This window comes from Centrocercus urophasianus, unplaced genomic scaffold, assembly GCF_019232065.1.
Source record: "Centrocercus urophasianus isolate 14NV4802_14NV808 unplaced genomic scaffold, USGS_Curo_1.0 seq_73, whole genome shotgun sequence".
In the NCBI taxonomy this organism is placed as follows: Eukaryota; Metazoa; Chordata; class Aves; order Galliformes; family Phasianidae; genus Centrocercus; species Centrocercus urophasianus.
The window spans coordinates 11667799-11690825 of record NW_024885344.1 but is presented as its reverse complement, the minus strand read 5'-3'; the positions used below and the strand labels follow the sequence as shown (position 1 = coordinate 11690825).

The following is a 23027-nucleotide window of genomic DNA, read 5'->3' as shown; positions in this document are numbered from 1 at the left end:
CTCTGTCTTTCCCTGCATTTACCACTTTGTCCTTCTGCTTCCCACGGCCTCGCCTTGCCCTCAGCACCCCTCTCGCTTCCTACTCCTCCCACCCACCAGCCTGCTCTCTGCTGCTCTCTCTCCTGCGGAAACCCCGCTGAGCATTTTCCCACCAGGCTCTCCTCTGACCAGTGTCCTGGGCTATATATAAGGCATCATACGCCCAGCGTGCACCGTGGTCATGATGGGATCTGAACTCTTGCATGAGTTCGCTGCTTTTGAGGCTGCCCTGTGTGAACAACAACACTTCCTGGAAGCATGTGGGGACACGGGGAAGAGCTTGTGCCAGACAAAATCTGCAGGGATCCCAGATTGTGGCGGTGGGAGTGGCTGAGCTGGGAGCTCTGCGCTGGGCCTATTCTTAGCTATAAAGTAGTTGCAAGAGGAGGAGCTCCAAGCAGAGAATACTATGTTATAAACAGCTAAGGGCTTTAAAGGAGAAAGAAACTTGCTCAGTGGGTGTTTTTTTTGTTTTTTTTTGTTTTTTTTTCCCCCTGCTATGGAAGATACCTCCCCTGATACTTTCTCCCATCACCCTTCAACTCTGTCTAAAAGTGACTCTCCAGTCACAGAGGTCTGAAGGTCACTGAAGCACCAGGCACTCCCTTTCCCATCCACGTCATCCTCTCCAGCCGAGAGCCCTGGCACACTGAGCTCAGGGTAAGAGCAAGCTGGAGGAGCTTGGAGGCAAGGGGCGGGGGACCAGGAACTGCAAAAGTGTGACTGTTCCATCCATCAGGGACACTGAGTGGTGCCAAGGGAACCTCATTCCTGTGCATGCAGACAAAATGGCTCCCACTGGAGTAGCTCAAGTAATAACCTGATGCTTTCTCCAGCTTCGCCCCAACTATCAGACAGGTTGTGCTGGCTCACTACCTCCTTATCAAGCACTCACAAAAGGCAGGAACTTGCTTAATCTTTGACAAATGTTTTTCTATGCTAGATTAGAGTCTGTGTTGGAAGCTTTTTTACTAGCAATAAGCTCTCTCTTGGTGTTTGTTTCATCACCAGGGGTGACAATTCTTAACCTGCCTGGTCTCTTTTGCCTCCACTCTCTCCTCTGGTACTTCACCTACCACTGAAATGCACCTGTCTACAGGGTGAAAGCATCAGTGATCCAATAACTTGTCACTGTTACCAAGGCCAAAGGTTTAGGGCTGAAAAGGTGAAATTCTTTCTGGATGAAAGCATGGGGCCCACACCCCTAATATTCACTGGAATCCTCAAAACAAGGCTCAAGGGAAATTTAATTGAGACCCTTGCCTTCCCCTGTGAGTTCCACTTAAAACAAGTTATAAAATACAGCCAAAATTGGGGGAGAAAAAAAAAAAAAAAAGAAAGAAAGAAAAAAAAACAAACAGTTTCAGACAGTAATTGAGTTGAAGAGAACCATCAAGGAGGTTCAGGAGGGTCTCAAGCAATTACTCATGCTTTAAAGATGAAACTCATACCCAGGCAGCCATCCACTGTGATCTCCTTTTGCCTGAGGCTCCTTTGTGCTGCATGCTGCCTGTGTGTGCTGCTCTGCTGAGCATTCTTTGACTTAGGCAGTGGGGGTGAAACTCATCCTGCGGGGCAGCCAAGGGGAGAAAAACGGAAGGGCTATGACCTATAGAAACAAGTGAAGGGGTACCTGGAAGGATTTGATGAAGGTCCAAAGCAGTGTCCGGATGCCCTCCCCTCGGCTCAGGAGCTTCACAAGACGCATCACACGGAAGAGTCGGAAGAAGGTGATTGAGATGCGAGAGTTTTCCTCTGCGTTCTGGAAGCCATTGTCACAGAGGCAGGAGTTACAACAGCACGAGAGAAACAAGGGCCCTGGGCCATAGAGCACGCTATGCTGAGAGCTCACTGCACTGTTCCTTATCCTGGTAATGCTCCCTGGGCTTGCAGTGACCCTGCACACCATGGATGGGCCTTCTCTCCCGGTGAGGTTATCTACGAGGCTTCCTAGGCCATCAGAATCTCCTTTCAGCTTGGCTGGACTTTGAGGATCAGGGTCTGATGATGCTCCCCTCATTACATTCCCTCTAACAGTGCCAGGATGCAATGCTCCTGTGCTATTTTATGGGAGAAGAGAGATACTTCTTCTATGGACCTGTCTCAGATGGTTGATCCCAGTGAGCCCCTCAGTCAGCATCTCTAGGCACCGGCCACGTGCCACTTGCTCTGCTGGGAAACAGCAGGTCCCAGGTCTGCTCTGAGATCCAGAACGGGATGCTGGCACTACGTGTACCAATGGTGGCCCTGCTGCGGCCATGCTGCTGGGGCTGAGCTGCACTCGCTGCTCTGCATTTGGGCCTTGTGCATTTCTCATGACCCTGTTGTACTTCCCACAGTCTGCGATCTGCCTTTTTGCTTTCTTCCTTATTTTTTTTTTTTTTTTTTAATGTTTTATTTTGACTTCTCTGCTACTGTTCAAGCGTGCAGTGTTTTTAAATAGCCTTTTTTTTTTTTTTTTTTTTTTTTTTTTTTTTTTTTCTCACAGCATCTGCTTTGTCCCTAAGCATTTTCCCCTGGGCCTGTAACCGACTCTGACATTCCTAAGACTTCACACATGTGAAGACAATCTCCTTCTGACTGCCCAGATGCCAGCAGGCTCACCTGCGGAGGCCCTGCTGCCTAGCACAAGGCACAGCAATGCAATGTTTCCCAGCTCATTAACTCCCTAAAATACTGCACGCAGACTGCAGAGCTCCTGGTTTCCACTAGAAGCACTGTGGGAATATAGTCTTCTGTCACATACAGAGATAACACTGTCACCCTGCCACCTGGCTTGCAATGAAGGGCTCAGAGACCCCTGTTCTGTCCACACCTATCCTGCAAAGTTGGAGTCGAAACACCAAAAGAGCAACATTTTGGAGGAAGAAACAGTGCAGATCACCCTTGCTGTTAACTACTCACCACTGTGTAAACCAAGAGAGAACAGACCCTTGGGATTTCCTGTCACAGGGCAGCAAAAGCTGCAGCTGTCTCTATTTCTGATAAAACCTGAGGCACAGAAACCTCTCGTATATGCATTTCTGGGATTAAAACTCCAGACGGGCAGATGAAGATGCTGCGAGCATCTTCTGTTTCCCACCTGGGACATGCTGGTTTGTGTTTGGCTTCATCCACCTGGCTGCCTCTCAGCCCTGTCTGTTGCTGTGTGCCTGCAGTGCCTCAGAACTGCAGTACAGCTGCAGTCTGTCTGTCTATCCATGTGAATCACCAGTGGGTATTTTGGGCAGCCTCCTCCAGTCTGCAGCAAAGGCTGATCCTGGCTGCCCACACAGTAGCATGGTGAAAAAGATGGGGGGAATAGGCTGTGCCATGGAAATGGCTGATTGCTCCCTAAATCTCACCATTCCTGTGTTCTGACTTGAGCAACAGCCCGGGGGCTTCAGTGAATTGGAGGGAATGGCTCTGAGGTGAAGGTGGGAATATAGCTGTCAAGAAATCAAAAATCTTGGCATTGAATGACTTCAGAACTACAGTCCCAGAGGGCTAGCTGTAGGGCTGTGTACATCCCCCAGTTCTACAGAAGCCCTATGGTCTCCTTTTCACTTTCCCTAAGGAGCTAAATTCCAGTACCACCTAAAAAGAATTGAGGTTTAAATTCCAAAGTAGTGTGGACATCACGACTGCTGGGGTTGTGACAAAAAAAAGAAAGTTTTTCTCATCCTAACTGCTGCTGCTGCTCCTTCTGGGCTTAGCTCTTTGGATGGCAGCATGATAGGACATGGGCCTAGACAGACACTGCTTTGTCTTGTTGAGAGGAGACAGGGGATGAAAGCAGACAACTGTCCCTGCCCTCCTTAGGTCCCAAGGTTGAGAAGATCTAAAAAGTGGGCAGCGTGGAATAAACACAGAAGAACTTTATGGTAAGGGTGACAGAGCACTGGAACAGGCTGCCCAGAGAGGTTGTGGAGTCTCCTTCTATGGAGATATTCCAGACCCATCTGGACCCCTACCTGTGCAACCTATCGTGCAACAAAGGGCACTGCTTTAGGAGGGGGTTGGACTCAGTGATCGCTTGAGTACCTTCCAACCCTGCAATTCTGTGATTCTGTGAAATTCGTCCCTGACACAGATCTCTGTAACTCAGTGACATCGAAGCACTCAGCCAAAATTAATCAGTGATGCCTCAGGAGATTGAGGCCATTTTGAAACAAGGTGGCTGCACATTAACGTGTAAGTGTCTGAGTAGATTTGCTTACTCTTTCCTAGCATCCATCCAGACTTTTGAAGGCACATCTTTGTCAGAGGAGGAAAGTACTCCAGAGTGGCAATCACAGAATGGAGTCACTGAAGCTCTGCTGGTGCAGTGTAGGAACTTCCTTGTACACCAAAGCAGTACAATTTATGTGCACCGTTGCATGGTTATAGTACATACTATAAACTCATACGTTACAGCAGCAACACCTCACCAAAGAGGAGCTTCAGAATCTCACTCCTTTTCCAGTCTGTAAAATTGGACATGAAATCTCATTGCAAAGTCATCACGTTGGTAGTGATGTAGTTCATGGCTAACAAGAAATCTGAACAGGTCGTGTTCTCTCTTAGTGATTCATTAGAAGGCAGAACGACAGTTAACTTGACCAAAGGAAAGCTCAGGATGCACAAGAAATACACATGTGCAGCATATTCACAGCTCATGTGAACACCAGACTCACACCAATACACAACATGGCAGCTTCATGCACAAATAACTAGGCTGGGCTTGGAGAGAGAACTTGTGATCAGGGGAAAGAGAATAAAGGAGTGTGTTAGAAAGAGTGTCACAGAAGCTAGGAGGGTGGTCTGTATTTTCGGTCTTACCATAGAGGAAGAGCATTGGGTATTTTCAGCTGGCTTTAAAGAAAGGCAGACAGAAATAAGCTGTAATAAGTCTTCAATCAAGAGCCCTAGTAAACTAGGTCTTGGCTAACAGGAGCAACAAAATGGCAGAAAGGGCAAAAAGGAGTGTGAAAGTAATGCACAAGAGGCTGGGCTCATTCCTTAGGATGTCCAGGATCAAAGCTGGCCACGGCAGAAGTAGGTACAACTCCCATTGAATTCAACAATGTGAGCTGCATCCACTAACACCACATGTAAATTTGACCTGTTGTTTCCTCAGTGCTAGACATCCCAGAATCCAGGCAGGTGAGGTATAGATAATGTTAAAATGTTTCTTGCATCACCGCAGCCAAGTTGGGTACAAGACTAGATTCAGTTCCTCAGCCCAGATCCAGCAATGACTGCATAGGGAGCAGCCAGCTTCTAGTGCATCAGTCTAACTAAATCCACAACATCCCAATGCTAAAGCAAAGTTCTCTATTTATATACCCCCATTTCCCTACACATAGTTCTGGATGATTACATTGTTCTTACTAAGAAAATGTCTGGGACAGTGCAATCAGTTCTTGTCAACCCTAAATGCCTACTGCCAGCTGATTAGAAAAGCAGATTAGTAAGGCTGGTTAGCTTGCTCTACCCTTCACCCACCTCAGCAAAGCTGCAGCACCCATTGGATGCGTTGTTTGAGGCCAAGCTCACCTGAGCTGAGCCCCAGTCCTCCCTGGAAGAGTGTAGTTGCTGCAAACACTCTTCCTGACACTTCTTGATCAACTCCTGGGGGCATTTCCAATACTGAAAGCAATTCTAAAAAACACTCAAGGCAGCAAATACCCTTATGTGTAAGAAGCAGAATTAAAAATTAAATAAAGGCAATGTTATCAGAAATCCTTTGGTGCAATGGCAGTATAACCCTCCAGACTCCAATTTCTGCCATATGCTCCATGTCAAGCCTGTCTTACACTGCTTCCTTTAACTATGCTACCAAAACTGAAACTGATGGACCTTCTCTGCCAATGGCAAAATTCACCTCTAGTGCCAAATCAGTGTGCTTCTGCTCTCCAAGGGCACTGTACTAACAAAACTGTCACTGTATTACCTAAATAAACTCTGTATTTTGGATGATTAGACAATTTGGTGTTATAGGCAAATAAGATGAATTAAAAAGCCAAGCTATATCTGATCATGCAATATTCTTTTGGGTTAACTTGTTGGTTTGGTAGGGACAGCTTTCATTGTTTTTCTCCTCCTCTTTCACGTTTGCTTGTGTTTTCATATCACATATACAGGCAAATGTTGGCTTGAATGCCAAAAAGGGAGAACTGCCCATGGGAATGTTTCTTACAGCCCAGGCAGAGATTTTGATTTTGTGTTGCTGGGCAAATCTCTCCTTTCCAGCAGTGCTTTTCTCTGTACCACACTCTTTCCTCCTATCAGTTTTGCAAATAATCTTTTCTAACAACAGGAGCTTTATTCTGCAAGTTACTGCTTTCCTGGTAGAAGGCACAAAGCTCCTCCAAACTGGTTGAAGGAAGTAAAAAATTTTTCAGAACCTTTCAGGATTTTCCATCCTTCCTAGCTGACAATGGCAGTGTATCTCTGACTGTCTGTCTGAAGAAGCCTTGTAAGTTACTGTGGAATAATGTAACTTCATTGTCAGTTTGATATTTTCAGTGCTTCATCAGGAAGTGAGGAAAATAGTTATGTAACAGTAAAAAATCTGTATAAAAGGATATGACTGTAACAAGCTAAGATGGTACTGTTGATATGGGATGCTCAACTTAGAGGAAGCTGGCAACATGTTGGAGAACTAGGAACCAGAGGCTCTGAGTATCCATGTCACTAAGACATGGAGCAGAGTTTGACGTACTCCTCTTTTATTCCCTTAAGTAACTGGTCTATGCTTTAAGATGGAGTCAAATATGGAACATAGTGTATCCCTACCTACAGTAAGTGCTCCAAAGCAGCACAGGAAAGTTTCCATTAATGCTGGCAGGTGATACCTGTACAAACTAGCAAAATGGGTTGAGGCTCTCGATATGCTTGTACTCTATGGTATTTTGTGCTTAGGTATATAGGGGCAGAATCAATCCTCAGCTTGAGAGGGGAAACAAATACTACCATTTTCCATGAATGCCAAAGAGTCACCACATGGACCTGAGCAGGGATACCTGAGAACCTGTTACTGTAACTTTTAAAGTTTGGCCATTCCTAATGATAATGCAGAAAGCCATCGCTAGATTCTCTGAGAATCTGTAACCTTGCAAATGATGAGAGCACGCCAATTTAAGGACAAAGACAAGCACCTGGCACCTGAGAATGAAGGATGGAAACATGATGATAGGTACTTGGAATTAAAGTCAGTGTTGAATGCCCAGTTAAAGCAGACAAGATTTTATTTCTGCGTATCTCAGAACAACGTACTACAGCAAATCTTCAGCTGTTTATTATCTTTGAAGGAGGTTTTGGATAAGCAACACCATGTAACAAAAAGAAGCCTTGGCTGAACTCTTTTGAAGTCATCTCTTCCTCTGCTTAAGGTCTAACATGCAAAGTAACTTTGCTCTATTCTACCTCGCTCTTGCCATTTGGGGGACAAGTACTATGCACGTAACTGAATCAAAAAGGGAAACAACAATAACAGTGAGATTAACCAAGAGATGATGTTCTGAGCAACTTCCATCACAGAGAAAAGAGACCTCAAGTATAAGTCACAAGCAAGTCCAGAGACACAGCCAAGAGTGACACAAAAAGGAATCTGCAGGTTAAGAGGGGCAAGAGATACATCTGAGGCAGGATACTTCCATGTAAAGGCACTCAGTGGGGATGAATGCACTGAGCTGATTGGGCCATTCCTTTTATTATTATTATTATTTAGATTTATTCTTGATGTTAACGTATTTAAAAAGGCAGCAGATGTCAAGGAGCAGAAAAGGTCAAAAAATAGAGAGGCAGGTCCTAGAAGTCAACATAAAGATTCACTAGGATAAAGACGGAGATCCCTGAAACATGTCTGGAAAACTCCTCAGAATTTTGCTGCCCACATGTATGTTATTTTTACCATGTTTAGTATGTGTCAGCACACACGGAAACACTGCTTGAGCTGCTGCCCATCCTTAAAGCCTCTACGAGCCCCAAAATAAAAGGCACAGCTTGTACCCATTATGATTCAAGATCCCAGGTAAGAAGGTTCCCAGGAAGGAAGGCATGTTTACCCAACAGAGAGATACTTAAAATCTTAGAGGGCACAGCTCAGAATATGGTAACTGTTCTGTCTTCCTGCCAGTCCTGCTCTCTGGTTAACCAGTACTGCTCCACCTAGCTAGGTGGGAGTGGGCCAGAATCTCCTGAACATACATGCTGACTCACATTTGAGTCATATCTGATCATGCCACCAAGTTAAGGAAATATTGCTGGAGAAATATGTTTAGGGGCGTTCCAGATGCTGAATCCAACACGCTTCGTAAATTAGGAGAGGATAAAATTTGCATTCTGGGAGAACCAGTTTCAGTGTTTTAAGGGCAATATATAACAGTCAATACTGTACTACAAAACGCTGCCCATCTTGAAATTCTGTAAGTTTTGGAGAGAGAATGACTTGGCCCTAAAGAGCTGTAAGAACAGAGGCCAAAATATGAGCAAGAAGACTTTATACCATCACAGTAGTATTGAAGACCCTTGAAAGAGCCCTGGCTTAGAATATTTTCTGATACACAGTGACTTAGAAGAAAATAATAAGGCGAGCTAATAAATTCAAATCAAAGTTTCAGTAGAAAAATCCTAAGAAGAGGCATCAATCCCTCCTTGTCCCTGTGGAACATTAGAGATAGAGGACCACTTTGAGAAGTTTGAGCTACCTGGTTCTTTTTGGCTGGTTTTCTGACAACTACAAGGGAAAACTACATCAGAAAAAATAGCACCTAGAAACAGGGGAACTCCATTAGGATCGTGCATCATATAGTGAATTAGTAAATCCAAGGAGGCTCCATAACTGCTGGGCAGTACTTATAGAAGTCTGATTATTGCTGGGATGATAGCACGGGCAGGTGGCATTCCCATTACTTAGCCATTTTTTATACTACAGGATACACTGAAGCTCTAATCCGTGTTAGGAAGTCCAAGCTGAGTTTCTCCCTGCCTTTGAGAAGCAAAACTTTTTACTTTCCAGCAAGCCATGTTCTGTTTGTAGGAAGGAAGCTAGTTTTGTAATCCTTTGCAAGGCAGAATCCAGCCTGGCTTGATAGGAAGAACTGGTAATCAGCTTAATGCACACAGTTATTGGTGCTTTGGTAGGTAGAGCTGTCTCAGTTAACACAATGCTGCACTGGCCACATTTCTAATTTTGCCTGGCAGCCTTAGTTTTGAAGAGATGAGAGGAAATCCGAGACTGTAGCACCGTGACATGATTGCATCTTGGTATTCCTCACAAAATCAAACTGGTCAGATACTTATGTTACCTTATGTGACTAAGAATCACTAATGGGATTTTTCCACTGAGGAGAACATAGCTTGTGCATGAAGCTCTTAAGAGACCACTCACAGTAGTTGGTTGCTAGTGATGAATGTCCGCTGGTTCTTTGATTGCTGTTGATGATCAGAGAATGAAAAGTTACCCATGAAGATGCCATATCTGCTGGAAACTTGTCCACTGGTTCTCCCATGAAGAAGGGGGTGATAAATCACCACTTGCTTTTTATTACTTATTCCAGGAAGGATGCCTCTGAGAATTTGCAGAGTTCACCTGAGCTGGCAGCAGTGCTGTGTAATTAATTTGCAGCTCTAGAATATTGGTCCTCTTGAGCTCAAGGCTTGTATTTTGAAGTCCTCCATGAGTGTGGTCTACTTCAGCCACACTGCATCTGTAGCATTCTTAGGCACAAAATGATGGTGGAAAGAGACATTCTGAGCAAATTACCTCACCATACAAATATAATTAAGATTCAGAAGGGAATTAAATTAAAAGTATGTTCATTAGGAATACCAGGTGGGCAAACAGTGCTTTGATTTTGTTGCTACAGAGGGGGAGAAAGAACGGAAGGATTATTTCAGCTTTTTGGCCACTTTAATCTTGACTGGCTGTCAAGATTAGGGCACAAATAAGGCAGCTGCAAGCCAATAGCACTACTGTTCTGGAGATGTTTATTTCACACGTGGGTCACTCACAGGCTGAGAAGTGGTCTAAGATGACACAAGCTTCAGGAGGACCAAGAATTTACTAGGCTATAGGAGAAGGAGAGATCCAGAATTTATCAGTGCCACAGAGATGTGATTAGAGGCCATGCCACTGGAGTTTCTCTTGTGTCTGTAGTGTAAAAAGCTGAAAGACCTGAGGAAGCTGAGTAACACGTGTCCTTGTGCAGGGAGAGGAAAAGTCAGGGTTCGAAATTAGCCTGGCTGCTAGCAAGTGATAGCCTGCCATGACACCAAGGAGTTACCACAACCCCCTCCAGAGTCATCTCTCTGCCACTGCTGTGTGTGGTTTTAATCATAAATACCAGAGATAATCCACCTGCCACCAAAGTCTGTCAAGTTATGATAAGACCTGGCAGAAATGTATCTGCTATTTCTCTGACAGTGAGTATTACTGGATTGCAGATGGCATAATTCTCAATTCCTACAACTTTACAGCAAAATCAAATTATTAGCAGGATTTTTTTTTTTTTAAAGCCAGGCAAGCTGTTCAAATGCTGTATTCTTTCATTAAGTGCACATTTCTTCGAGAATTTGTGGGAATATTACGAGTTAAACTAGCCAGAGTTATTTTCTTTGCTACAAGAGCATTTTCTATCAGAAGAACGCTGAAATATCCTGCAGAAACATGGCAGTGTTGAAAAATACATTTCAGAAATGTTAGTGAAGTTAAAATCTGACATTTTACCCTTGCACATATCAATACGAGTTTTCGTGTCAATTAGAGTTACTGTTTCAATTAGAGATGTTATGTAACTATGAAAAAAACCAGTCTGCTTGGGTGAAGCAGTGGAGATTTTTGGGATCATTTCCACACGCTGAGATGTGGTTTTAGCATCCATTAGAAAAGAGCACCACCCTACAGGAGAACAGGGAGTCAGCGCATATGATGCTGCTTTTACTGGGGCAAATGGTGAACAGCTTGCTGATTTCCTTGGGAAGAACGATGTATCAGGCTAATCCTCCAGCAGCCCTGCAGAAAATCTCCTGCCCTGGGCAACTACATTTTTATTTAGTGCAGTACGAGGAGCTGCCATTACCTTTCTGCCAGCACTATGCGTGTCAATTCACACGCAGTGCTAGCACATACAAATGCAAGATATACATATTTATGTATCACATAGATTCCATACGACCTCAGATCTCAGGCTAAGTACTAGCATTGCTGTGTGAACAAAAGCCTATTCCAAAACCAGTTAATAGTGTCGAGGAAACTTTTACAGCAAGTGTGTTTTCCAGCTGCTTTTTCCCCTTTATTTCCTACGTATTCTAAGATTTTGAAATTCTAGAGCTCGCTCTACTAATTAGCTTCAAATATGCAAATCATACCAATTTGAATAGGTTATTAATTAATTTCATATATATATCCATGAAATTGTGAGACAGTTATCTCACAGTTTCAAACGCTTAAGGTAAATATAAGGGAAGTCAATTGCTCTAATTTGGCTATGCAAATTACCTTAGATTGACAATTACTGGGCAGTTAATGAAAGAATCCCTTTATACACAGCTGAAAGCTCTGTTTTTTTCATGACTTTCAGAGGAAAAGCAGAACAATTGGTAAAGTATATCCATGCAAATTGTTCATAATTTTCAGGATGTTTTAATAATCCTTCTCATTAGCTCTGGGTAAATGATGAGTTCAAGTCTTATGGTAATCAGACTTGGGGTGTTCCTATGAAACAAGAAGATATTAAACACTCAGAGATGCAGCATTCATCTTCAGGTACAAGTACAGGACTTGAAGAAGCAGGTGCAGCTTGCCTATGTTTTGTTATTTGTATTTTGTGTTACAGGTAGGCAAACAAAGCCCTAGAACAACTGGAAATGAAGGCTCCGAAGATAAACTAAGTCATAAAAATAAATGTTGAAAGGCCAGTTGTATGCAGAAACTTACAGTTTTAAAGGTGGAGTAATTTAAAAGATTTTCTACTCTGAGTGTCAGCTGAGGAGAGGTTTTAATTGATTTGAACACCTCTGCCTGATTCCATATTTGATAGAGTGGACTTTTTCCATTCCAGTTCCCTTCTCACTTGCCCCATTCCTGGTCCACAGGACAAACATTCCAACAGGAGGTAATGAAGTTACCCCAGCCCAGAGCAGACTGATGACTCTGGGAGCCACTGAGCAAGACTGGAACAGACAAAAAGTGAGAACAGAGAGTTCCCAGGTCTCCAGATTTCCTCTGCTCAGTTACCATCCATGCCAATTGTCTCCTCTCTGCTGTTTCTAAATAGTCCAGCAGGTCTCACTATCTTTTCCAGATAAAAACTTAACATGGTTTTTAAGCACCCAATTCAGCAGTGTATTTAGCATTCTGATGGAAAAGACAGACTTCTTCTCCTCCATTTCTTTAGGAAGATTTACATTATCTCTTACGTTGGTCATTCTGCTTTTTCTCTCTCTTCTTTTTTTCTTTTCTTCTTCTTTTCTTTCTAGTGTCTGGGAGGGAGTGAGGGAAATTGGTGAGGTAATCCAGATGGAGCACAGCCTGGTTCTGGTTTTGACTCATTCCTGAAGACTGTTCTTTTCATCTCCAGGTTCTCCCATTCCAAACACCTAAACAGATTCATCATCTTCTTATTTTAATATTATTTTGAAAACTCAGCTGCTTTAGAGGGCTACAAATAGAGAGTGAACTTCTGACATGACTTGTCTGTTGAGGTTCTTGTTTACTAAGACCATACCACTGATTGGACAAAGGAGAATGGTTTTAAGCTAAAAGAGGGGAGATTTGGATTAGATATTAGGAGGAAGTTCTTTACTCAAAGGGCAGTGAGGCTCTGGCACAGCTGCCCGGAGAAGCTGTGGGTGCCCCATCACTGGGCTTTTCAAGGCCAGGCTGAATGGGGCCATGGGCAGCCTGAGCTGCTGGGTGGCAGCCCACAGCTGGGTGGGATTTGAAGTCCCTTCCAACCCAAACCGTTCTGTAATTCTGTAATTTTGGTCTTGAAACGAAACAGAAAGAGGATGTTCAAAACATTCATCTCAGTCTTGGTTGCTTTAAAGCGATGCTGCTGTGTGCTGTACAAGGTGCAGCCTTTTCCATTCCTCATGCCATCCTGCAGCCTGTCTTGGAAAGGGTAATAGCAGTAAAGCTCCTCTCTAAGATGACTTTCCTGAGGAGCTTTCCTTGTCTCCAATATCCTGTAATACTCCATTGCACTGAGAGGATGTGTATCATCCCCTGGCTTCATATTACCTGGAGGCTGCTGATTTCATAAACAAAGCAGATTCCTAGAAGCAAGTCCATCCTCTGTCGTGGCTATACTTGTCTTCAATGTGCTCAACATTTGAGCCCCTTCTTCTACAGCTACTTGTTAATTATTTATTAATTAGCTGATAGGATCACATGGTGCGGGAAGGGGATAAAGAAGAAGAAATAATAAAGAACAGAATGAAACTTGGTGCCCTCTGCATGTTGGTGCCACTGGGTTTCTCTGGGCAGCCTCACATGCACATGGCAGAAAGGAGTAAACTTCTGGATTTTGTAGGGCTCCATCTGTCCAGAGGTTTGCTGTGAGTTCAATACGAATGGTTTACAGAGATGCAGCGAATCCAGTAAAGTGCACATTTGCAACTCCTGTGCAACTAACAGAGAATTACACCAGTGGTGTTACAGGTCAGAAGCAGGCCTGTGGTTTGCTATAAAATCCAGTCTTTAGTCTGGCAACTCTTCCAGGCACAAAGGGAGCCAAAGGGAGACTAGATCATGTTTTCCCAAGGAGGAAGGCAGGCAGCCTACCAGCTCAAAGACTGCACTGTTGCCAGGATCCTTCCTTTGGCAAGCCCAAAGGCTCTTGGGCAGGGTGAAGATGAATTAACCAAGTTATGCTTTGATGAAGGTTAAAGAAACTGCACATCTCATTGACACCAGGAGAAAAAAACACCTACTTTTCTTCAAATGCAGCAGGACTTTGCTTTGCAAGTGACAGTGGATACAGATGGAAGAGAAGACCCTGTTACTTTTAAGTAATGGATCTTTGCTCAAGAGAGGCTAGCCAGAGACACCAGCAGCCCAAAAGAGAGAGTTTACAATGGACCATTTTCATTTAAGATTTGTATCAGTAAGGATTTCATTCATACGCTGTGAATTCATTGCTTTTTCAATTAGAAAGTTATTCAATGTTGATGCACAACATGAAGTTTCCTAGAAAAGAAGTGCTTTCTGATGCACACTCGATCTCTGTCTGTTAATATGGGAATCATTCTGGGATTCCAATTCCAATCTCCAGCATTATCGAAGCATGTTAGACATGGTCATATGGAGAGTGCAGCTACCTGTTACAAAACTACTGAGCAATATTTTTTTGCTCTGCACCTCTTTCCTAGAAAAGATGATTATGGATTTGATGAATTTGTCAGTTAAAAAAATTTTTAAAAATGGCAGGGATAGTTTGGATGAAAGATAATTCCCACTGGGTATGATTTACTGTGCCCAGACTGGGCAAACAGATGAGGCAAAATCCCCAGCTCCAAATATCAATTTATTTTATTGTCTTTCTACTAACAAGTGTTTCTTTACTGCCAAGGCATCTTTGCCTTCTTGTCTGTTCAGCTTAAGAAAAGAAGTCGCTTGATGTGGCATTGGGCAAAGCAGATTTTCTCCTAGTCTGCAGCCAGGCATCTCCTATTTTAAAAGTGGATTTTGAGACAGAAGACGAGGATGGGACCAGCTGGGATGTCCCATTGTTCTGCAACATGGCCAGCTGTAGTAGCAATTAGAACCAGACCCACAATCTTGGCTATCAATCATCAGTTGACCATAAGAAGCAATCTAGTGTCTACAGCTAGGTCATCTGGATGCAGCTGGGAATGGGTCCCACTTAGCAGATGTCTAGGAAGATACATCAAGCAGAAGTCATTTTCTTGGCATCTTGTGCCAGACAGTTCCTGTGAAGAGAGTGGTGTGGGATCTGTGTAGACACTATATTGTCTACATTAAAAAGAGTAAAATTAGTTGCGTTTACCTTTGATTAAAAATCTGTCTGGGAGGTCACATTCTCCTGCCTATCAGCAAAAAAACACATTGAGGGATTAATATAATGGGAACCTCAAAAACTGCTGTTGATCTTTACACTTGGGTGTGCAGAACGGTACATTTCACCATGCTGAACTGCTGCTGAGTGCCTGGCACAAAAACGCCACAAAGGCTTCAGCCTTTCTCCTGGGCTGATGGAATCTTGGCTGAGGAAAGAAAGGGAAAATCACTGACAGAGTAGGTGGAGGTTGCTGCCTTGCTGAACATTAATCCCAGTGCTCCTGAGAATGGAAAGCATGATCCCTGCTACTCAAGATTTTAGTAAAATTTGGGGGAAGAAGCTAGGGGTAAGAAGATAGGGAGGAAGAGAAATTTAAAAAGGAAGACATGTAAAATAGTTGTCTTTTTATTTTTTCCCCTTCTCTATCACCTTTGCTGCTTTCATTGCAACTGGCAGCGCAATCTGGAACCAGTTAGCAGATCTCTAACTACGCATAATAGTAAGAGATGGTGCATACAATGAGGTCTTGGAGAACTGATGCTAAAATCTCTGGTAATTTGGAAGAACACCAGAAGCTTTTACAACGTACCTGAATGAATGAAATACAGAGAACTGCACACCCTTTATTACTTCGATCTGAATATTCAGAATAGCAGTCCTGGAAAATTCCTTAAGCGTTCTAGGCAAAATTGATCTTATATAAAGGAGAGTTAAATGCCAGAAACCATCTTTCCTGGCGTCAAGGACCAGCCTTAGATGACAGACTTAGCTGGATCTGAACTCAGCTGAGCACTCTTCTGAAATTCTAGTTTTTGGTGCTTGGGAAGCTATCACTAAGTAATGTTAATTTGCTCAGAGATGATTTAAGGAGTCAGAGCTTTTCTATGGATTCATAGAAAGATACTCTATTGGAGTTTAGGGAAAGTTACAAGAAACTTTTTCTAGCCAACAGAAATAACTTATCCTGGCTGGGAAGCCAATGGAAAATATAACCAGCTTAGGGCAGTTCTAATGTTATTTTCTCTTGAACATTTTAACTGCCTTTGAAGAAAAATGCATTGGCATTAAAAAGAAAATGTAAGTGTATTTGTACTGCAACTGCTGATACAAGAATACTGTAGCTTTTTTTTTTAACGTGATACACAGAAAAAGGAGAAGAAAACTGGATGTGGCTTTTTAAAGAACCCTTTGTACTTAAACACATGTGCCACACACCTATGTCACCAGTGAACCAGTTCAGGACAAGGCCTGTAGTACTCTGTGTTCTCACTATTAGCCATTGAAACAATAATTGTAGTCAAATATGAAATGGTGACTCTTTCCCTAAAAGACTTAAAATGTACAAAGGTGTTGGGAGGTCAAAACCAGCAGGAATTAAAAGCAACACCCCACTTCCCAGTCCAGTCCCTGAGTTTTGAAGTGAGCTCTGAATGTTTTCACCCAGGAGGACTCCAGGCAGGATTGTACAGCTTATAAGGCTTACAGCTATAGGGCTATCTAACTTCCTTTTGACTGCTTTTATATTTAGGTTACAGGAATATGTTCTCCTGGGTTTTTTTATCTTCTGTTTCTCATATTTTAATTAACCAGCATGTGTGTGGTTAAATTTACATGGTAAGACACATACTCTTTTTACGTTGTTCTAAAATCTCTTGTTTTTATGCTGCTCTGAAATCTCCCCTACATTAAAATACACTTGGATAATTCCAAGCACTTGAAGTAATGTTTAAACCAACCAGAAGTCTTGTGGAAACTGCAATACTGAGGTGTTTCCTCAAATCTAGGTGGTATGGAGAGTCTGTCAACGGGGAAACAACATACTTTGTTCCTACAGTGCATTGCTAAGATTGTTAATCACCAGCAACAGCTCAAGTAGGTAAATGAGGAAGTAGTCATTGGCATTCACTACTCCCTTTTCTGCAAAAAAACCCCCACATTTTTTTCTGTTTGCCCATATTTCATATATATATATATGTATATATTACTTTTTTTAACAGAAAATCTGTCCCATTGCCAAAAGCACTTCTTTGAATGGGCAAATCTTACTTCAGACCCTGGAAATGCATTCAGAATACCAACATTTCTTAAGCCAAAAGAGAAAAAAAATAAAGAAGAGGCCCCATCTTCATGACAAAAAAATACACAAACAAAACCAAAACACCCCTGTTCAAACATGGTTGTGCTCAGATAGTCTTACCGTACTTCCTTCTCACCAATATGTGCTAGAATTGTTGGTTAAATGTGGAAGGTGGTCAAATTTGAATTATCTGAGCCTAATTTGGGGAAGAGCTGAGGGCAGCTTTGCTGAAGATCACCAAAGGCAAAATAAAGCTCCATATACCACTGCTACAGGTCACAACCATGCTTCAACGTGGCTTCTTGCATAGGGAATCTGTGGTGTGTTACCTGGGTTATTCTAGTGATAAAAACACTACCAGGCATTAAAAAAGGCAAACTCCATATCCCCCACCCCCCAACAATTTCATCAGTGGTTTTTCCAAAAAGAAAACAAGTCACATATACGTACATATACACACACACAGGGATAGCTCAGGACTACATACAACTTCTAGGATGGCAGCAGTAGGGGTATGACAACACGAATGTCAAAAGAAGCCATTGTGCTTCTCCAGCCCTTTGCTACATCATTTGGAGGCCTCTGCTACCCAGGTGGCATTTGAGAAAGAGAGATGGGAGGGGAAGGGGAAGGAGGTCTTTTCTGCCTTTTCCTGGAGGGTTGGGCAGACGAACTTGCAAGTTCTAGGAACCGCAAAGGTTTGTGTGACTGGTGGCAGCTGATGGCCAAAATTTGAGCAGCAAAGGGCGTGGAAGCAAAGAGAACCAGACAGGCAGAGACAGAGAGACAGACAGACAGACGCAGCGACAGAGATGAGTGCCAGTCCCAACTGAGGTGCAGGCTAGATGTATGTCGTCCTTCCACCGATCCTTGCTCCCATTGCGGGGTGTGTGTGTGTACAGGGTTGTGTCAGCAGGGCCCCCTGCTCCAGCCCTTGCAAAGACGGAATGCCCCAGGGCAGTTCTGCCCGGGTAAGGGCTGCAGGATTAGAGCCACTGGTTCTCTGCCTTCAGACACATTGATTGAGGGTGAAAATGAACTCGTGAGGTTTACTGTGGCTGGAGACGAGGGAGAGGAAAGCGAGGCAGAAAAGGAAGAAAGGAAGGGGCGGGTTAAAAGGGAAGAGTGCAGGAGGAGGTGAGAGGGAGACTTGAGTATAGGCTGTCAGATATTCCAAAGAATGGGAGCGGGAGCCCATGACAAATCAAATGAAGCCTCTTGACACCAAAAGCAGGATGACTGTAAGGAAAGCCTCCATGCGTCTGGTTTAAGCCTGAGCTGCTTTGTTCAGAAATAAAAGACTAAAGGCGAAATCTGTGCACAGATCTCCAAGTACTCATGTCATCTGAACACCTTGGTATCTCCCTTACTGCATCTGTCCTCAGAACTCAACACAGCTGCAACCTCCAGATGACTTCCTATCAGTATTTGGGTATTTTCAGAAATGCCTCGTGTAATGCGCTCAGGCCTCCTGAACCTTGTAGACAAATAGCTAACCATACCTAGCAGGTCTGGACACAACAGACCTATCCAGCATTTTCCAGAGGAAGGAAAGCAGCAAGATGGGTTTGGGGTTTCTCTAACCTTCTTCATAGGGTAGTCATTTCCTGAAACCCATAGTTACAGCAGTAGGTTTGGAACTAGATGACCTTTAAGGTCCCTTCCAACCCAAGACATTCTACAGTTCTACGTCTCCCAGATGCCACCATGGATAAGATCACACACCACACTGCACCTTCCTGTTTTCTCCTTCTGTCATCTCTCCCATTTAAAAAAGCAACAACTAATCGAACCAAAACCAAAATCGTTTCCATCAACTCTCAGACCTGTCATAATGCTTGCTCTTATGAAAACTTGTACTGCTTCCATTATGTCACACAAGCCACAAGTCAGCAATTCCTTATCCCTGGTACATTCCTTCTTGTATCCATGCACACCCCTGACTCGTCACATCTGCAGGATCACACTGTATACCTCCCTTACATACCTCCTTCTCTGTATATCGCTCAGAATCCACATGCACACTCAGAGATAAAGGTGCTTTCACCGTCACTGAGCATTGTAGGTGGGATTTGTACAGTCCAGATACTTTGGCTCAGTCATCCTCATGCACTCCCAGATGTGGTTGACACACACAGATGTACCCACACGTCCTTCCCTCCCCATCATCCTTTCAAGACAGACAGACTCAAACTCATGACATCCCCATGGCCACTGATAGCTACACTTGCACTCTAGAGACATGCTCTCTCCTGACCATGCCTCTGTAACTCACACCTCTGCAGCCATGAGCATGTGCTGCAGCTGGATGGACCAACCAGTGCCCATTCAGCTCAGCCATCAGCATCACTTAGGTTGCAAGCACTCAGCCACAGCCAGTCTTTGGTCTGACACTGGTAGGGGAAAGGATGAAGGAGAAAGGGCCCTATGGACTAGAAAGGTATTGTCTTCTCTTTACAGCTGAGAGGAAGGACATCGCATCAGTACCTTTTTCAGGGCCTGGCTGTTTTTCTCCCATCTCTTTGGGCACTGCAGCACAGAGCACAAATCAAACTTGATTTCCCCCTCCGATATGGCACAACAAATTGAAATGAGAAACCTTCTGTGCCTGGAGGAGGTGACAGCAGGCTGTCAGTCAGCTGCACAGCACTGAACTCTGGGCTGTGTTTGTTGATGTGGAAAGAAATGCAAGCCTCTGCCTGGAGCTACTTCTGGGATGATACATTCCAAATTTGTTAGCTTTTATTCAACTCCTGTAACATTTTCATTCTTATTGTTGTTACAATAGGTAGTAATTGTTTTTTATCACCATAATGTTTTCTTCCAAAGTGTTTTCAAAACACTAGAGATAATGCTTTTGTAACTTAGGGAATAAAGACAATTTCAAATTTGCTGATAGAGAGGCTGAGGTAGAAGGACCTAGGCAGGGCCCAAGTAATATGACCTGCAGGCCCTACCTCCTAGGTACTACTGCCCCATGTACTACATCATCTTTCACTTTACTCCCTGATCATGCTTGGTCTTAGCACTTAGATAGAGTTCAAGCATGGCAGATGTGCTGGATGGACTGGATGATATTATTGGTCTTTCCAATCTTCATGATGCTATGTATCTATGAAAATCCCTTTTTTTTTTTTTTAATTTTAATTTTAATTTTTATTTAGTGGAAGATTTAGATTGGATGTCAGGGGAAGTTCTTTACAGAGAGAGTGGTGAGGTGCTGGAACAGGCTGCCCAGAGAGGCTGTGGATGCCCCCTCCCCGGAGGTGTTCAAGGCCAGGTTGGATGGGGCCCTGGGCAGCCTGGTCTAGTATTAGATATGGAGGCTGGTGGCCCTGCATGTGGGGTTGGAACTTGATGATACTTGAGGTCTCTTTCATGCCAAGCCATTTTATGATTCTATGATTCAGATTTTAACCTCCCCCAGCATTTTTTAGTTACATAAGGAGTTTTGATATCCACCAGATATGCTTTCCACATGATCAGTGGTGTGAAACGCATCCCTGTATGTGTGTGGGACTGGCTGAGGGGACCCGGAAGGTGTTCCCAAGTTACAGTAAGCAAGGGGGCCTAATGTGATGCAATTTGATGTACTACTTGACATATTTTCTTACGATGGAGGTGTTTTAAGAGTGGGCATCCCTGAAGGACTTGGGAATGCTGAAGTCAAACTGGGGGCCTGCCTGATGAGCACATGCCTTCTCACTGTGTGTGAATACACAGCCATGCCAACAAACATATGCTGAGTTTGACATGCAAGTCTACACTCACCCACAGGCATGCAGATGAACATGCCTGCATACAGCTATAGCCTTTCAGCCAGAAACACCCACCCATGAGCAAATTAAACTTGCACATTAGGGCAGCCACAATGGCTAAGAAAACAAATTCAAATACTCAGTTATGTATAAACAACTCACATTTCTCCATCAGCAGTCACTCACAGCACAAATACATATTACTTTCATACACACTCTCTTTCCCACACACACGGATTCATGTCTGTGCACTCTCCTATGGATTTGTAACCCAAGTACATGTAACTGAACACATTCAGGAACATACACTACAACCAATGGAGTACACAGAGACCAACACATGCACACTCACATATATCTTAATGAAGGTTTTGGTCTGGGGAATTCCTTTTCAAGAAACAAAAATAATCGTCAAAAGGAATAAACAGAGCAAGAAGAACTGCTCAGCCTAAGCAAGCACATACCTCCACGCACACAGCGGTGCTGCTAGACAGGGCTCTCACCACAGCTACAGCTATCGCAGCTCAGCCTCTGCCAGGCATGCCTTCTCTGTCTGCAGACTTCAGGGAAACTTCTCAGAGACTGAGGCTTACACGCCTATGGCCTCATGTCAGACCAACCTGTGCCAGGTCTCTCTGCCTTCCCTGACTGATTGCAGTGAAAACTGTCCCTCAGCTCCAAGAGCAGCAACTCCAAAGATTCTACCATAGTTGTCTGTCAGCTTCTAATGCCTTGGGCAAAAACATCTTACCTGCACCTGGCCAGACTAACTTCTCCAATTAGTGGAGTTTGTTGACATTTTTTTTTTTTTTTTTTTTTTTTTCTTTTTCAGACTCCAGGTCTAGCTGGAACAAGACAAGACAGTGTACAGAAACACAAGGCAGGGTTTGCTCAAACCCACAAACAGCAAGAAAGCAACAAGCTCCAGAGGAGAAGGGGAGAAGTGTATCTGATAAACTGCCTCACTCTGCTTGGGAAGATGACAACTGTCCATCCAAGATGGGCTGCTACTTCCAAAGCCCATCTGCCACAGGTGTAACATATCAAGTGCTGCTAGCAGGAAGGGAATCTGACAGGACAAACCAACATACAATACATTCTCTTATTCAATAAGGGTTATAAGTGCAAAGGGATTTCAAAACATTTCAGAACAAACTCCATCCATAGCTGCTGCTCATTTATCAGTGCATCAAAAGATTGTGCAAGTTTTTAGTGACAAATGTCAGAAACTAGTAGCAAAGGATTTGCCTAGATAAAAAGAGAGGATTTAAACATGCCAGGTAACAAAAAGACGTGTGCAGAAATCTGTAAAAACTGTATAGAAGGAAAGGATTCTTTAGAGGAAACACAGGGACCATCATGAAATGCTGTTTGTAGCCCGTATTAAAAGCGTCAGGGCCTCTCCTGCTGCCTCCTCAACTAAGACAGGCAATGGGTGTTTGAACAAAGGCATATCCTCCTTCCTCACAGACTTCCGTAGCAAGGTATGAACTTGCATTTAGACAAGGAATGGAAGAGCAGGGAAGCCTTGTCTGTGGTAATTAAACACATCAGTATGGATAGCCCTGGAGACTGAAGATCTGGATGTAGCCCAATTAGCAGGCGGAGTGACCTTCTCAACAAGGTGTGCCGAGTGTGAATGTGATTTATCCTGCTTACCTTTGGTGTCTGAGACCTGGCTGTCTAGACAAACCTGACAAACACAGACAACTCCATCACTGGGTGGGCACCTCCACAGAGCCATTCATTTCCCCTGTCGGAAATACAGGAGGAACAGCTGGCCTGGGGAGAGGTGTTCTTCTGACCACTAACTATAGGAGGAAACCTGGGTGACTACGTCTTCCTCTCAGATCACTGAAGGATAATGGAATGTATATAGAAATGTTTTATATCATGACCTAAAAAGTTCTTTCATTTGTAGGAAATAAATGTGAATTTTGTTAAAAAGATCCATTAGATTTTCCTGCCATCACGGGGTTTGTGTGATACACCAGGATAGGCCGCCATTTACTTGGCAAAACAAAAGGATATATCGGTCTTCTACTTGGAAGGCTTTTCTACAGACTCAAATATAACAGTCAGGAAAATCTCACTGATATTTAGCAGAATAAATCTCTTCATAATTTCTGTGATTATTTCCTCACCATGTACAGTTCTGTCTCTGTG

The 23027-nt window shown here is 43.5% G+C and overlaps 1 protein-coding gene across 15 annotated transcripts in view; it reads right to left on the bottom strand.

The window, feature by feature from the left end:
- CACNA1C (calcium voltage-gated channel subunit alpha1 C) overlaps positions 1-23027 on the bottom strand; it is a 474784-nt gene that overhangs the window by 30807 nt on the left and 420950 nt on the right. For 12 of the 15 annotated variants that reach the window (XM_042837682.1, XM_042837670.1, XM_042837684.1 and 9 more), the window contains 2 exons: positions 4840-4872; positions 1673-1801 (listed from right to left, as the gene is read on the bottom strand). In XM_042837682.1, the coding sequence (XP_042693616.1) occupies positions 1673-1801; positions 4840-4872 (162 nt within the window). The remainder of the gene's footprint in view (positions 1-1672; positions 1802-4839; positions 4873-23027) is intronic. The other 3 variants (XM_042837674.1, XM_042837678.1, XM_042837679.1) reach the window with 1 other exon arrangement.